Source organism: Lonchura striata, chromosome 27 (assembly GCF_046129695.1).
Source record: "Lonchura striata isolate bLonStr1 chromosome 27, bLonStr1.mat, whole genome shotgun sequence".
Classification (NCBI taxonomy): Eukaryota; Metazoa; Chordata; class Aves; order Passeriformes; family Estrildidae; genus Lonchura; species Lonchura striata.
The window spans coordinates 5,940,714-5,956,898 of NC_134629.1; the positions used below are offsets into that span (position 1 = coordinate 5,940,714).

Below are 16,185 nucleotides of genomic sequence, written 5' to 3' on the forward strand. Positions count from 1 at the left end.
ATGATGGTGTGAATTGTAACATCTGTATTGCCTCGCCCTTCACAAGAGACTGAAAATGGAATAAAAGTTTTCAAATGGCTCTGTTACCCCATCTCTGGGTCAGAAAAGAGCATAGTCTGACACCAGAGATGTTTGAAACCTTTCACTTGTTTAAATTTTCCACAGAAAGGAGTTTTCCACCCCAGACCTGGCGATTCTGCAGGCACAGGGGCCACAATGAAGTCTCCTCTCCACATCCCATGGATGGAAAATGGGAGAGAAAGGAATTATGAGGGATAAAAAGACAAAATGCTATTGCAGTGCTGTCAAGGTCTCACTCAACCCACACCTTGGAATGCAGAGGCTTCAGGGATGTTGCACATCCTGGAGATTTTCCCATCAAAAGGTGCAAGGAAGACAGATCCAAAGGACCCAACATCCTTTTATGTCTGCCACTTCAAGTTTTTTCCTCCCAATTCTGCAAAGAACTTTTGCAATGAAGGTAACTGGACAAAAAAAAAACAAAACAAAACAAACCATGAGCTCAGAGGCTCTTTGAGAAAAGGAGGACAAGGAGCTCGAGCTGAGCTCAGTCTAAGGAGGATGAGGAACCTCAGCTGAGCTTAGTCTGAGGAGGACAAGGAGCTCGAGCTGAGCTCAGTCTAAGGAGGACAAGGACCTTCAGCTGAGCTCAGTCTGAGGAGGATGAAGAGCCTCAGCTGAGCTCAGTCTAAGGAGGACGAGGAGCTCTAGCTGAGCTCAGTCTGAGGAGGATAAGGACCTTCAGCTGAGCTCAGTCTGAGGAGGACGAGGAGCCTCAGCTGAGCTCAGTCTGAGGAGGACGAGGAGCCTCAGCTGAGCTCAGGGTGGTGCTGCACAGGAGCTGCAGCAGCTGCAGCAGCCCCGGGGTGGCTCAGCAGGAGCCGTGGTGCTGGGCAGGGCTGAGCTCAGCAGCAGAGTGAGCTCAGAGTGACTCCCTGTGGCAGCCCTGCCAGCAGGATCCAGGCACCAGCCCCACAGCTCAGCACCAGCTTTTCCCCCTTTTCATCCACCTCTGTGAGGCTGCTTATTCCTGGCACTCTGGAATAAGCCCCTGGAGCGTGACACCTGGAGTTCTGAGCTCTGAAGCAGCTCCAGGTGATATTTTCCAAGTGAAGAAGTGACAGAAAGAGGCAGAGGAAGCATTCCCAGGGCAAGGATCACTGCTGCACACAGAGCCTTCAAACTCCCCCAAGGCCGGTGAAGCCACAGCTTTATTTTGCTAAGGAGCTTTCTGTTGTCAGAGGCAGCCTCAGAATCCTCAAGGATGGGTGCTGGAGCCTTACAGTTGCTGTGCAAGGAGAAACCCCAGAATGCTGCTCTCCCCTTCCTCCAGATCTCCCTGTTTTCAAAGAAATCCCACCAGCTCCAGCCCCTCTGTCGAGGCCCAACTGTCTGTAGATAAAGGAGGAAAAAAAGCAGCTCCATGAGAGCCTGCAGACCTGATCTCTGGCACTTGGGCAGTTGGATCAGCAGATTTTGGAATGTGAAAGCCTCCAGGACACGAGCACCTGCCCCAGACAGCACAGGTGCAGCCTCCCACAGCTCATGCAGCTCTTCCCAAAATCCCTGTCCATCCCTGTGAGCGTTTCCTCCACACGGAGCACGTGCAAGAGGATTTCCTGAGCTGCAGCCCTCTCCTACATGGGAGACAGCAAATCCCAGGTGGAAGGAGGATGAGGAGGATGAAGAGTGAATCAGCCCCTGCAGCCTGGACAAAGCCCCACGTGCAGCTCCTGCCTCTCCATCTGAGATCCCTCAGCTCTGGAATCGCAGCCACACGGTGAAACTGGGTCAGGGAAAGCGAGGACGGGAAAGATGCAGCAGCTCCAGGTACTGCTGCTGCTCCTGGCTGCCAGGGAAGCTGCTAGTGCCCAACACTCCCAGCGAGGAGGAAACAAAGGGAAAAGCAAGAAGACATTCCCTCCTTCTCTGGCTGACACGTGTGCATGAGGCCAGGCTCTGTCTGCCAGCCCAGCTCCCATGGAGGGGAGACACGGCAATTAGGCAGTGGACAAATTCCACGGGAAGAGGGGAAAGTCAGGATTTGTGACACTAAACTGTTTTATCTGAGTCAGGCTTAAAGGCTCTCATAGACAAACATCATACCCTTGATAGCTCAGCTACCTCAGGTGGCATAAAGTAGCAGGATGGCTTCTGTGACAGTGTTGGAAACAAAAAAGTTTTAATAAAAAAGCTCTTTCCAGAGAAAACTGAGCCAGGGCAAGAGGTTCTTGCTCCTGCAAAAACACTTCACAAAAGCGATTTACTTGTCTAAACCAGCGGGGTGGCACTGGGATGCCACTGGCTGGGATCTCCCAGGGCCAGACAGTGGCAGGGAAGGGAGAAGAGCTTTCCAAGGGAATTCTGTGCATCCACCCAGAGCAGAGAACTCCCTGTCCCCTTGGAAAGGGGGAAATCCCCAAATCTGGGACAGCCTCGCATCTCAACCCCCACAGCACCACGGGGACGAGGGAGAGGAAAAACCCTCAAGGAGCTGGAGCTCAGCTATTCTTTGGGATGGGCCTGACCTTGCTCAGGGTGCAGCAGCTGCCAATAATTAATTAATTACCGGGATGCACAGGTAGAAGCAGGCTCCAGACAGCATCTGCTCCCAAGGACACCAGGAGCACAGGGACTGCAGGGAGGAGCTGGAGATGGAGAGGCTGCCTGGGGTGACTCAATGTCAGGTGCTGCCAGGGCTCAGCGAGGACATGAACACTCACACAGACACCACAGGCCCTCAAGGACCTTCCCAAGCCCACTCTGGTTCCGTGTTTCCCTCAGCCCAGGTTGGAACCATTCTTCAGACAGCACAAAGAATTTGAATCCCACTTTCTATTTTAAAAAGGGCCTTTTCCATTCTGTTGGAACTCAAAATGTCCCTCAGACATTTTTAGAGGTTCCAGGCCTTGCTCAGAAGCATTTTAGACCCTGGCAGGCAGCTGGAAACAGCTGTGATTTTGAGTTTGAGCTATGGAATGAGTTACCAACTTTGGAGGTGGAACAAGCAGTCACAAAGGGTTAGATAGGATAGTAAAAGTAGTTACAAAACAGAGGGGAAAATTTTTTTAGCACTGTACAGGGGGGTTTTAACACTTGTATAGGGGGGTTTTTACTTTGTACATGGGGGTCAGAAGTTCTAAGATGGAAGAAAGTGGGCTGATCCTGTTCTTCCTCCTTCTTCTTCCTTGCCTCCATGTTCTTGGTGATGTTGGCACTTATAGATTCGTTTAGAGTAGAAAAGCACTTGGTAATATAGGTAGTAGGTATTGGGGGAAAACTATAAACATATAACACATAATATATCATATAAAAGATAGCAGCAGCCCTGGGTGGGGAGAGAAGAAGAAGACAGCAGACAGAGAGGGTGACAGGAGTGTGTGTGTGTCTGCCTGAGCTGCTGAGCAAACTACAGTAGCCAGAGAAGAAAATCTTTTAGATAACTCACAATAAACTGCCTTGAGACCCAACAACAAGAGGCTGCGGAGTTTTTCTTTGGAGGAGAGACTTTTCCAGCACACAAGACCCCAGACCAAGGCTGGGGTTTTCACACCATTCAAAGCTGGCTCAGCTGCAGATTCGTGATCACGGCAACCACTCCCTCCCTGCCTGTGCCAGCATCCAACACCCCCAAATCCGAGGGTCCTGCTGTCGAGCAAGATGGATAAATATAATTATTCATAAATAATACAGCCAGGATGAGAACAGTTCTCCCAGCTAGCTGGACAATGCTCCTGCCTACGGATGGGTCCAGGGGTCAAGTGGACTGTTCCACCTCAGCCCGTACCTGTATCCATCCCCTAAAACATCAAGTGCCTGTAACCCCATTAGCCCGAGCCTTGGGAATGAGGTTTATTGGGGGTGCAGAAAGGTCCTGCCTCGAGCTGCGTCTGCATATATATATTATATATTTATATTATATATTATATATTTACATTATATATTTATATTATATGTTATATTTTATATATTTTAATTATATTAATATATATTTTATGTCTTCATATTTATATATAAATATAAACTATATATAATAATAAATATATACATGGAAAAATAGAAAAATAAAATTAAAAGAATACGTATAAAATATATGATATATAAGTATATCAAATAAAAATAGGAAAATTAAAATGAAAATAGAAAAATTAAAATATGTATAAAATATATAAGTATGTAAAATGAAAATAGAAAAATAAAAATTCAAATATAAAAATTAAAATAGTAGGTATAAAATGAAAATAGAAAAATAAGAATTCAAATATAAAAATAAAATTACAGTATGTATAAAAGTATGTAAAATAAAAATATAAAAATAAAATTTAAATAATATGTATAAAATATATCATACGTAAGTATATAGAATGAAAATATAAAAATAAAAAATAAAATTAATATTAATATTAAAGATATGTAAAATATACTTACAAAAATATAAAATAAAATATTAAAATAATAGAAATAAATATACAATCTAGCTCTCAAAACCATTCCAGCACCACGCAAGCACCACCCCCAGTCAGGCAAGAAGCACAAAACGGCTGCTCAGGATTCCATCGCCCCTCCTGCATCCTAAAAAATCCCCAAAGCGACCCAAGTTTGTGCTACCCTAAAATATCCTCAACGGTGCAGGTGTCACCTGGATTTTCCCGGTGGGAATTAGAACAAAAAAAAGGATGCAGGAAAAATCATTACCAGCTCCTTGCCCCTGCACCAAACGCGTCCCATTCCCTATTAATTATCATTCATTATTAATTAGCCCCAGTCCAAGGCACAGCCCCTTGAGCCCAGTTTGCCACTGGGATGCTCCAAAGGGAAAAATGGGATTTCCAGGTGGTTTTTGTTTTTTTTTTTTTGCAGCAATACTTTGGCAGATGGCTGCGTTCTCTCCTCCTCTCTCAGCTTCAGAAATAGCTCCAGAAAGACGCGGATTTTTCCTCTGCTTCCTCGTGAGCAACCATCCTGCCCTTCCCAAGGATTTGCGAGATGGGAAGCTGCCACTCAGCACCAAACACAGAGCGAGTTTTAATCAGGGAAAATAAAATTGTTACGATGGTGTGCAGGTAATTCTAGACTTAAGAGGCTTTCCATAAATATTTCTTGAGTTTTCCCAACAAACGTGAAAATAAATGTAGGGAAGATGTGGCAGCAGCTACTGTGAGGAGACTCTGACAGGACCAAAATTCCTAAAAAAGCTGCTGGTCAGGGAGGAGATGGAGGAGAAACTCCCAACGCCCCCACTAGTGGCAAGAGCAGATTCCTGCAATCCAAAATCCATCCCCAGACTCTCCAAAAACTGGGAATACCCATCAGGATTGGCAGGGGCTTGGAATGAGATGAGCTTTAAGGTCCCCCATAAACCAAAATATCCTGGAATTCCAAAATTCCCTGGTAAAAGGGAAGTTGCTCTCCCCAGCCTGGCAAATCTGCTGCTGGACCCTCCCAGTAACATCCCAGCAGGAATTTGGGATTTTTCCTTGTTGTGGGAAGCTCAGTGAGGAGTTCACATCCATCCAGGCAGAGTCAAGGAGAACAAATTCCATAAATTCCATGTCCCAGTCTGAAGCCAACCTGGGGGGGAGCTGGGCAAAGAAAACCCCAAAATTTTGGCATAGGGATGTATTTAAATAGACAGAACGGGCTGAGGCTGGAGAAACCGAGCCAGCCACAGAGGCAGGACACGAACACCTCAGCATTCCCCACGTTCTGGATCTTCCTTTTCCACGCTCCCCACTTTTCCCCCATCCAGGGTCAAATCCCAACAGGATTGGGCTCAAATTCCTGCTCCTTTGAACACAGGGAAGCAGGCAGCACAAAATCCCATTTCCTCGTGGAATTTCCTGCCTGAAGCCTCCCCAAGAGAGGGCAGTTTTAGGGTAACACCTTCCCAAACAAAGTGGATTTTGTGTCTAAACTCAGCTCAGGAGAAATCAATTCCTCAAAGGAAAAAAAGATGTCAAAACAAGAGCAAAAATTGAAAAACTTCATTAAAAAAAACCTTAATGGAGCTGTTGTGTCGAGTGGGCTGGGCCTGCCCACACTCAATCATCCCCGAAATTCTCCGGGAAGGAGCAGCAGTGACTCAGCCTGCGGCACGCAGACAGCTCCTGCTCCCGGATGGGAACTGGGAACGGAGCTGCCCTTGCCAGGAACCCCTGGATCCATCACCCAGCCCTTGCCAGGAACCCCTGGATCCATCACCCAGCCCTTGCCAGGAACCCCTGGATCCATCACCCCAAACCTTGCCAGGAACCCCTGGATCCATCACCCAGCCCTTCCCAGGAACCCCTGGATCCATCACCCAGCCCTTGCCAGGAACCCCTGGATCCATCACCCCAAACCTTGCCAGGAACCCCTGGATCCATCACCCAGCCCTTCCCAGGAACCCCTGGATCCATCACCCAGCCCTTCCCAGGAACCCCTGGATCCATCACCCCGGGGAATCCTGGCGCTGAGGGGCACGAGGGATGCCCACCTGTGCCCACAGCCCTCAGCTGGAATGCAACCCAGGCAGGGATGCAAGGGAAGGTGCAAGGAAAGATGCGGGAGGCTTGGAGGGGAGGGAAACTCACTCAGGTCAAGCGTTGGGTCCTGCATGTGGATCACAACAACCCCGTGGAACATTCCAGAATGGGGGAGAGGGGCTGGAAAGGCCCTGGGGGTGCTGGTGCCAGCGGCTGGACAGAGCCCAGGTGTGCCCAGGTGTGGCCAGGATGGCACCTGGGCTGTCCCAGCCGTGGGCACAGGGATTGTCCCCCTGTGCTGGCACTGCTGGGCCCCCCCCGGCCACAGGGACATCGAGGGGCTGGAGCGTGGCCAGAGCTGGGGAAGGGCTGGAGCAGCAGGAGAAGGGTCTGGAGAGACCCTGAGGGAGCTGGGGAAGGGCTCAGCCTGGAGGGAAGGAGGCTCAGAGGGGAATTTCCACCCCACAACTCCCTGGTGGGAGAGCGGGGTCGGGATCTGCTCCCAGGAACAGCAGGAGGAGAAGGAACAGCTCAAAATTCCTCCAGGAGAAGTTCAGGATGCACATCAGGAGGAATTTCCTCCTGGAAAAGTGGTCAGGCTTTGGAGCTGCCTGGAGAAAAGGAGGCTCAGAGGGGAATTTCCACCCCACAACTCCCTGATGGGAGAGTGGAGTTGGGATCTGCTCCCAGGGCACACCACGGTGAGAGGAAACGGCCTCAAGTTGTGCCAGGGGAGGTCCAGGATGGACATCAGGAGGGATTTGTTCATGGAAAGAGTGGTCAAGAAGTGTCAGGCTGTCAAGCACTGTCAGGTCAGCCACTTGTTCCACAGAATCGTGGAATCACTGATGTTGGAAAAGCCTCCAGGACCATCGAGTCCAGGCTGTGCCTGATTCCCACCAGAGCCCTGAGTGCCACCTTCAGCCCTTGGACACCTCCAGGGATGGGGACTCCAAACCTCCTTGGGCAGCCCCTTCCCTGAGCACCCTTTCCATGGAAAAATTCCAAGACAAACCTTCTCTGGTGCAACTTGAGGCCGTTTCCCCTTGTCCTGTCCTTGTTCCCTGGGAGCAGAGCCAGGCCCCACCTGGGCTGCACTCTCCTGTCAGGGAGTTGTGGAGGGGCAGAAGGTTCCCCCTGAACCTCCTTTTCTCCAGGCTGAGCCCCTACAGCTGCCTCAGAAGTTCTCCAGACCCTCCTCCTGCTGCTCCAGCCTTTCCCAGGCTCCACTGTCCTCCTCCAGATACACCTGGAGGTCTCTGACCTCTCTAAGTCTTTACCAAACACCAACAGGCACTTCCAAAATCCATCCTTAAAAAAAGATTCCGACCAGTGCAGGAGTCGAATCCACCCGTCCCATACTTTTGTTTCTTGCCAACATCCCCCTCCCTGCCAGGGCTGCCACAAACACAGAGAACACCAACACTTCCCACTGTTTATTCCCTTGGGCAATGAATCCACTGCGAGTTCTGCTCCTGCAGCCATGGTGAGAGGCTCAGGATCATCTCAACAGGCATTAAAGCATTTTAACATGGATTTCAACCTCTGCTGGAGCCTTTGGATCCAGCCAGAAGTGGTTCTTTGGGAAGAATTTAAGGCAAGAAAAGCACCTTGGCACAGGAATGCAGGGGAAGCACCAGCAGCCCTGAATAGTGGCAAGATTGATTTATTCAGTTTCTCTTTAGCCAAAAAAAAAAAACAACCCAAACATTTTGAGAAGTCTTCAAGGTGCCAAGCTGTGTTCCCTGCCTCTGGCTGCACCTCCTGCTCCAAATTACTTGGGAACAACTCACTGAGGGACCCCAACCTGCTGCACTGGAGTGCCTGAGGTGGGAGAAGAGCTCCCAAAGCTGCTCTGAAAGTTTGGACACTGATCTCTCTGTGGTGCCCCTGGGACAGCCACCTCCCCCTTGAAAACAATTAAAACCCAATCAATTTATTCAAATGAGCGCTGATCTGGCTTTAATTAATATTAAACGAGATAATGAGGTGCAGTGAACTGCGCTGGGGCTGGGAGCAGCGGTTTAGGCACCTCCAAGGGGTGATTTAGGCACCTTCCCCCTCCAAAGCAGGTTTTGGAACAGCAGCACTGCCACCACCTTAAATTTAGCAACACAAATGGCAGCACTGCTAAAAAGGGAACTCGATTCCGAGGGGGGATCCGGTGTCACAGCTGGAAGGAGGGGCTGGCCCTGGATATTCTCCACTGCTCCCAGGCAGCAGGGGCTGCTCCTGCCTCGGGAATTCATCCCTCAGCACAGCAGTTTCCTCCCTCTAACCAGGGAATCCTGCAATGGTTTGGGCTGGGAGGGATTTTAAAGCTCATCCAGTTCCACCAGGCCAGCTCCAAGGTCCATCCAAGCCAGTTCTGTTTCTCTTTCAACAATGTTTTATTCTATGGCATTTCTAAGTCAGCGTTTCTGATCTCAAGGTTTGTACACAGATGCACACTGTGTGAGCTTTCTGTTAGGTTTGAGGAATTCTCTACAAATTCATTTCTCCACACTCGGGAATTCATAAAAAAAAAAAAAAAAATAAAATAAACCAGCAGTTTCCTCCCCATCCAGGCCAGCCCCTCTAAGCAGGGAATCCTGCAATGGTTTGGGCTGGGAGGGATCTTAAAGCTCATCCAGTTCCACCAGCCCAGCTCCAAAGTCCATCCAACCCAGCCCTGGACACTTCCAGGGATCTGCAATTCCTTCCAACCCCTCTTCCAGTGACAGCACCAGGAGCAAACAATTCCTGTAAGCCTCAGCAGAATCCCAAGTATCCTTAGCCCACAGCTTCCCAGGGATTGCAGCACTGTGGAATGCCCACTCTGCACCTGGTTTGCTGCACGTTGGCCAAAAATCCACCTTGTTCTTCCCTTTTTGTCACCTTTTTGTCACCACTGCAGAATCACCAAAGGATTCCAGGAGCAGAGAGCCCGAGGGGCTGCTCCTCCCTTGGGTGTGGGATTTCGGCTTTTTTTGTTTCAGAGATGGGGTAATTGAGAGGTGCTTTAAAAACATTTATTCTGTTTTCAGTCTCATGTGAAGGCTGAGACAACACAGATGTTTAAATTTACCCTGTTATAATTAGAAGTCAACTTTTTTTAAATTACAATATATTCTAAGTGGTTTTTGGTCTATCCACCTTGTTCTTCCCTTTTTGTCACCACTGCAGAATCACCAAAGTATTCCCGGAGCTCTGGAAAAGCTCCTGTGCCCCTGAGCTGATCCACGCTGGCGTTAAGAGGATCCCTACAGCCACAGGTCAGTGGGATTAGGCAGAGGAAAATCAGCTCCAAGGATGAGGAACCACCACAGGGAGATCTTGGAAGAGGGGAGGGAGGTGGAGCCCACGTCAGGTTTGAGCCAGGAGACCGAACTGGGAGCCAGGAATTTTAAATTCCCCAGGAATGAGCACCGAGGATTCTGGTGATGTTCCTCCCCGCAGCCCACCAGCTCCAGCAGAAGCTCAGAAGCACAAACTTCTACCAGCACACTTCAAACAGACCCGAGGACGCTTTAATTAGCACTTTAATTAACTATGACACCTCCTGCCAGGGGACACAAACAACTGCGACCCTCAGCCCAAATTCCTGCAGGTACCAAAACCAGAATCCCTGGGAGGATTTAAAGTTCCACGGCTGGAAACACCAAAAAAAAAAACCCCAAAAAACCCCCACTTTTCCATGCATCCCATCAGCACAGACCCTCTGGACCCCACCAAACCAGCACCTTCCCACCTGTTGGGAGACCCCAGGACTGGGAATCATTCCCAGGAAAAGCATTTCCAAGCAAACACCTTGTCCGTGAGGACACCAGAACGTCGCACGGCGCCTCCCGGTCCCCGCAGGGCCCCGGGCTCCTCTCCCACCTGTGGCTCTCCGCGGGCACTGCCGGTGGCATCCCCCGGTGCCGGCAGCTCCAGCTCCACGTGCTCCGCCAACGTGCCCGGGGAAGCGGCTCCGCGGAGCCCGGAGACCCCGCCGGGAGCAGCAGCGAGCGGGCACCGAGAGGGGCAGGACGGGCACCGGAACCCCGAGAGGGGAGATCAGGAACCGACCCCCGAGAAGGGCAGCGCAGGAACCGGACCGCGCAGCGAGCGACCCCGAGAGGGGCAGCCCCGGGCCGGGAGCCCCCGGCGGGAGCGGCCCCGGGCCGGGAGCCCCCGGCGGGAGCGGCCCCGGGCCGGGAGCCCCCGCGGGGCACGGAGCGGGCACACCGCGGGCGGGTCCCGGCGGCGGCCGCCGTGCCCGGTGCAGCGCGATCGCCCCGCTGCCCCCAGCCCCGCTCCCCACCCCCCCCGCACTTACCGGGCCGCGCCGGGCCGGGCCCTGCGCCGCGGGGCCGCCGCCGCCACCCCGGGCCGGGCCGGGCCTGGGCCAGCGCAGGCCACCCGGGCGGGGCGGCGGGGAGGGCAGGACGGGGAGGGGGGAGGGGAGGGCGGCCGGAACGGGGAGAAACGGGGAAAGAAACGGGGAAAAAAAAAAAAAGGGAAAGAGGAGGCGGCCCCTCCCCCGCGGCGTGCGCGCTGCGTCACCGCGCCCCGCGCGCGGCGTCATCATCGTGCGCGCCCGCGTTGCTGCGGCAACCGGGGCGACGCTCCGCGCCGGGCGTGGCGGGAGGGGCGCGGGCGCCCCCTGGCGCGGCGGAGGGAGCGGCGCCGCCCCGCAGGGAAAGGGGCGGGGAGGTGGGCGGGGCTATAGATAGGCTCCGCCCACCAGCCGTGACCACGCCCCGCGCGCGCGGGAGCCCGGCTCGGCCCCCTCGGGGGTCCCGCATCCCCCGGGATCCCAAATTCACCAGGGGTCCCACAGCTCCCCGGGGGTCCCGCATCCCCCGGGATCCCAAATTCACCAGGGGTCCCACAGCTCCCCGGGGGTCCCGCATCCTCCGGGATCCCAAATTCACCAGGGGTCCCACAGCTCCCCGGGGGTCCCGCATCCTCCGGGATCCCAAATTCACCAGGGGTCCCACAGCTCCCCGGGGGTCCCACATCACCACGGACCACATATCCTCCGGTCCTCCGGGATCCTCCATCCCCCGTGATCCCAAATTCACCAGGGGTCCCACAGCTCCCCGGGGGTCCCGCATCCCCCGGGATCTCAAATTCACCAGGGGTCCCACAGCTCCCCGGGGGTCCCACATCACCACGGACCACACATCCTCCGGGATCCTCCATCCCCGGGAATCCCAAATTAATCAGGGGTCCCACATGTCCCTGGGGGTCTCACATCACCAGGGATCCCACATCCTCCAGGATCTTCCACCCCCGGGGGTCCCACATCACCAGGGATCTCACATCCTCCAGGATCCTCCATCCCCAGTGATCCCAAATTCACCAAGGGTCTCATATCTCCCTGGGGGTCCCAAATTCCCCAGGGATCCCAAATTAATCAGAGGTCCCACATCACCAGGGACCCGCATCCCCCGGGATCCTCCATCCCCAGGGATCCTAAATTCCCCAGGGGTCCCACATCTCCCCGGGGTCCAAATTCTCCAGGGAGTCTCCATCCCCGGGAGTCCCACATCTCTGGAGATCCCTCATTCCCAGGGATCTCTCATCCCCCCCATGGATCTCCCATCCCCAAGGATCTCTCATCCTGCCATCCCCATTCCCCGGGATCCCACATCGGTCGGGACCTCCCATCTCCAACGACCCCAAGACCCCCCAAAATCCCCCTTCTCTGAGGCTCCCCGACCTCCAGAGATCCCCCGCCCTCGGGGATCCCCCACCTCCGCGGTCCCCACACCGCACGGGGACCTCCAGGACACCCTGGATCCCCCCGATGTCCCCACCACGTCTCTGCCCGCGCCCCGCCGGGGTGGCACCGAGGTGGCACCGGGGTGGCACCGGGGTGGCCTCGATGTCCCCGCTCCGCGCCCCCGGAGCAGCAGCACCATCGGCCCGGCTCCACCTTAACCGGAGCGGCCTCGCCACTCTGGCCGCGCCCGGGCGGCTCCGGCGGAGCGCAGGGGCGTTTATCTCTGCCAGGATCAGCCAATATTTGTGGCCACGTCAGGAGAACGAGCCCATCCTCGCCCCGTGCTCCCGCTCAGTCCAGTTCTGCCACTCTGCTCCGCTCCCTCGCCCGCCGGCTCATCCCATTCTGCTTCTCGGACACCGCTGGCACTCGCACGCTGTCGCCTCTCGCCACCGGGAGATGATGGTCACCGTGGCTCTCCTTCTCCTGAGCCTCCTCCGGACGGCTGCTGCCAAGGGCGAGTGGTGCCCGGCCTGCGGGGTGGCCGCGCTGGCTCCCGGAGCGCAGCGGGACGCGCTCCTGGCGCTGGCCAAGCGGAGCATCCTGGCCAAGCTCGGTTTACCGGGCAGGCCCAGCGTGCCGCAGCCGCCGTCCCGGGGAGCCCTCCTGACCGCGCTCCGCAGGATGCGAGCGCAGCGCTCGGACGCGGCCGCCAGCCCCGGGATGCTCCGGGACGGCCGCGTCCCTGCCCGGCCCGGGATGCGGCTGCAGGAGTACGAGATGCTGAGCTTCGCCGAGCAGGGTGAGGAAAATCCGCGTCCCGCGGGCGGGGGGCGCGGAGGGAGGTGGGGGAGGCACGGCGGTACCGGGCGGTGCAGCGGGATGGGGGAACGCTGCTGCCGGGAGCTGCGGGAGATCCCGAACCTGCCGAGCGTACCACGCACGGATGGGTGGGTGGCACGGAGTGCAGATGTGCTGCTCTGTCTACTTCGGCTGAACCCTCCCCCCTTGTGCTGGAGGTGAAGGGGTCATATGGCCACGTTTTCCGAAATTGGATTTTTTAGCCTCCATTTTCTGTCAGCCCGTAGCGTGTGGATGGAGCTGCACAGCTCACTGTGCCTCCACATCCCACCCAAAGCACTGGGTGCCTCATTTCACTCCAAAATCTGCTGCTTCTGGGAAGAGAAAACTCCCCAAAGCACACTCAGGGCTTCTGAAAAAAAAAAAAATCACCACTGGAATAAAAGTATCCCACTTCTCGCAGACAGCTTTCCTTGGAGAGATGCAGACTCACCACCTGATCCCACAGAGCATCCTGCACCCTCACTTTCCCAACCCAAATTCCTCTTGGTGAGGTGGGGGGGCTCCTCTCCCCTCGCAGGCCCTCAAAGCCCCCCGGGTACAATGCTGCTCCGTGGCACATTGTGTTCCCTCACTCCAGGACAATGGGGAGCTGTCTCCTGGCTTGGTGGAGCATCAGCTGGAATGGAGCCAGGGGGTGAACCCAGGCTTGGAGCACGGGCAGGGGATTGTGTCCTCACGGGCAGAGCTGTGCCAGGAGCTCCGAGTGCTCTCATGGCCCCGGCAGGAGGAGCAGCAGCTCTGCAGCCAAGGAAGAAGGGAAGGTTCTGGGGAAACCTCAGAGCCCCTTCCAGCACCAACATGGGCTCCAGGAGAGCTGCAGAGGGACTTTGGACAAGGGCCTGGAGTGCCAGGACAAGGGGAAATGGCTTCACATTGGAAAAGAGGAGATTTGGATGGGATTTGGGGAAGGAACTCCTCCCGGCAAGGGTGGGTACAGGTTGCCCACAGAAGTTGTCCCATCCCTGGAAGTGTCCAAGGCCAGGCTGAACGAGGCTTGCAGCAACTTGGAATAGTGGAAGGTGTCCCTTCTACTGATCCTGTTCCACCTGTTATAACTGAGAATTTATTCAGCCAGATTAAAAATAAAGATAATTGTATTAGTGGTCGAATTCTATCTAGCCAGCCACGGAAAAAGACAGAGCCAAGCCTGGGGATTGACCCTGGGTGTGCAAAACGGAGTCAGCCTCAGCAGAGGTTTTCCCCTATGCCCACCCCTCCATCCTGGCCCAAGGAAGTTTTATAGGGAAAATTCCACCTGAGGCCAAGATTTCAGCAATCAGTCTTTTCTTCTATTCAGAGTCCATAGGTTAATAAGATTTTCTTTTTTGGTGATGAGGAGGAATAATTCAGTGTCCGGAGTAGGTGAATCCCTGGTGAGATTTACGGGAATGCTGCATTCACATGGATCTGTCTGAGCATTTCCATGAGATCCATCTTGGGTCGTTTACCCAAGATGATCAGCACCCGATGGTCAGCACCTGGAGTCCCGACGATCAACACCTGGAGTCCTGATGGTGAACACCTGGAGTCCCAATTGTCAACACCTGGAGTCCAGCCATGGCTCATCTCCTGGCCGAGTCACATCCTTTTACTTGTGACTCAGTTTCCAATATACACCCAGTCTCGCCTGCAAAGTGGGGAGGAACTAATACAAACGGGCATAATCTAACAAGTATCCAATATTCCATATTTCACACAAGGAATGGCGCGAATTATATTTACCACACATAACACACCCCTTCCCCGTGGCAGGGCTGGGACAGGATCAGTCCCCTCTTCACTTCGCTCCTGACTCTGCTCTTCCGTGCGCAGGGTCCTCCACATCCCACAGCGTCCGCCTGCATTTCCGCTTCTCCCAGGAGGTGGCCGGGAGCACTGAGATCCAGCAGGCCACCCTGTACCTGTTCTGGGCCGCCCCCGGCCGCGGGGCACAGCCCGTCACCGTCAGGCTCCTGCAGCCCGAGCCGGCGGGGCCCAACTCGACAGCGGCCAGCGAGACGCGGCTGGAGGTGCGGAGCCCCGGCTGGACCACGCTGGACATCGGAGCGGCTGTCCGGAGCCTCTTCGGCCAGCAGACCCCGCGGCTCACGGTGGAACTGGAGGTGCCAGAGGACTGGGGTTCCCCTCTCCCGTCCGATTCCCACTGGCCGTTTGTGGTGGCCCAAGCCCGGGCCAGGACCCCGCACCGCGTCCGTCGGCGCGGCGTCGATTGCGGCGCGGACTCGCGGATGTGCTGCCGCCGGGAATTCTTTGTGGACTTCAAGGAGATCGGCTGGGAGGACTGGATCATCCAGCCCGAGGGGTACCACATGAATTACTGCGCGGGGCTGTGCCCGCTGCACATGGCCGGAATTCCCGGCCTCGCCGCCTCCTTCCACACCGCCGTCCTCAACCGCATCAAGGCGGCGAGCGCGGCGGCGGCCGTGGATTCCTGCTGCGTTCCCACCCAGCGCCGGCCCCTCTCCCTGCTCTACTACGACCGCGACAGCAACATCGTCAAGACCGACATCCCCGACATGATCGTGGACTCCTGCGGCTGCACCTGAGCCGAGCCGGAGCGGCTGGGAGGACGGGACACGGCGGGACGGGGCTCCCGGCTCCCGGCTGGGAGGGAGGAGCTCTGCCGGGGGGGTTTCTCCTCCTGCGGGTGAAGCATCGAGGGTGATGCTGAATGTGCGAGTCCCCTCCTATCGCACCTCCCACACGGCTTCGTATCTGCCCATGGACTCTTCTCACAGCCCCTCTGACTGGCTCCTGATGGAGTTCGGAGGGACTGATGGACTGACAGACTTCTACTGGATGCTGCAGAGGCCGGGTCAGGACCGTCCCAGCCCAAGGTTCTGGTGCGCCCTGGGTGCAGCTCCATCAGCACAGGACCCTCCAGTGGCCACCTGGGCTGTGGGGCTGGCGAGGACAGAGGACAGGGGTCACCCCATGGCCCCACTCAGCTGGACACGCGGCTGAGCAGGGAGAGGAGAGGGAAATCAGTCCCAGTGGGAGGAATGTTCTCTCTCTCCAAGCATCCCAGCTGGCTGCTGTTCAATAAAGACTCCCAGTGGTGTGTGCACGAGTGTGCCCTGTCATTCACTGGCACATCTTCCTCCCAGTGCTCCTGGGATGGCACGGGACAGACCCAGTCTGCCG

General features: G+C 55.2%; 2 protein-coding genes across 2 annotated transcripts in view; one reads left to right on the forward strand and one right to left on the reverse strand.

Annotated features, from left to right (window-relative positions):
• The window catches only part of R3HDM2 (R3H domain containing 2), a 45,402-nt gene extending 34,579 nt beyond the window's left edge, over positions 1 to 10,823 (reverse strand). Inside the window, exon 1 of the mRNA XM_021542499.3 lies at positions 10,786 to 10,823. The gene's annotated coding sequence lies outside the window, so the exon portion shown is untranslated. The remainder of the gene's footprint in view (positions 1 to 10,785) is intronic.
• Positions 10,824 to 12,339: 1,516 nt separating this feature from the next.
• On the forward strand, positions 12,340 to 16,108 carry INHBC (inhibin subunit beta C). Its single transcript, XM_021542523.3, is given in 4 exon segments — positions 12,340 to 12,555; positions 12,557 to 12,631; positions 12,634 to 12,979; positions 14,854 to 16,108. Coding segments are annotated over 4 exon segments (1,371 nt in total). The 3' UTR covers positions 15,588 to 16,108.
• Positions 16,109 to 16,185: the final 77 nt, after the last annotated feature.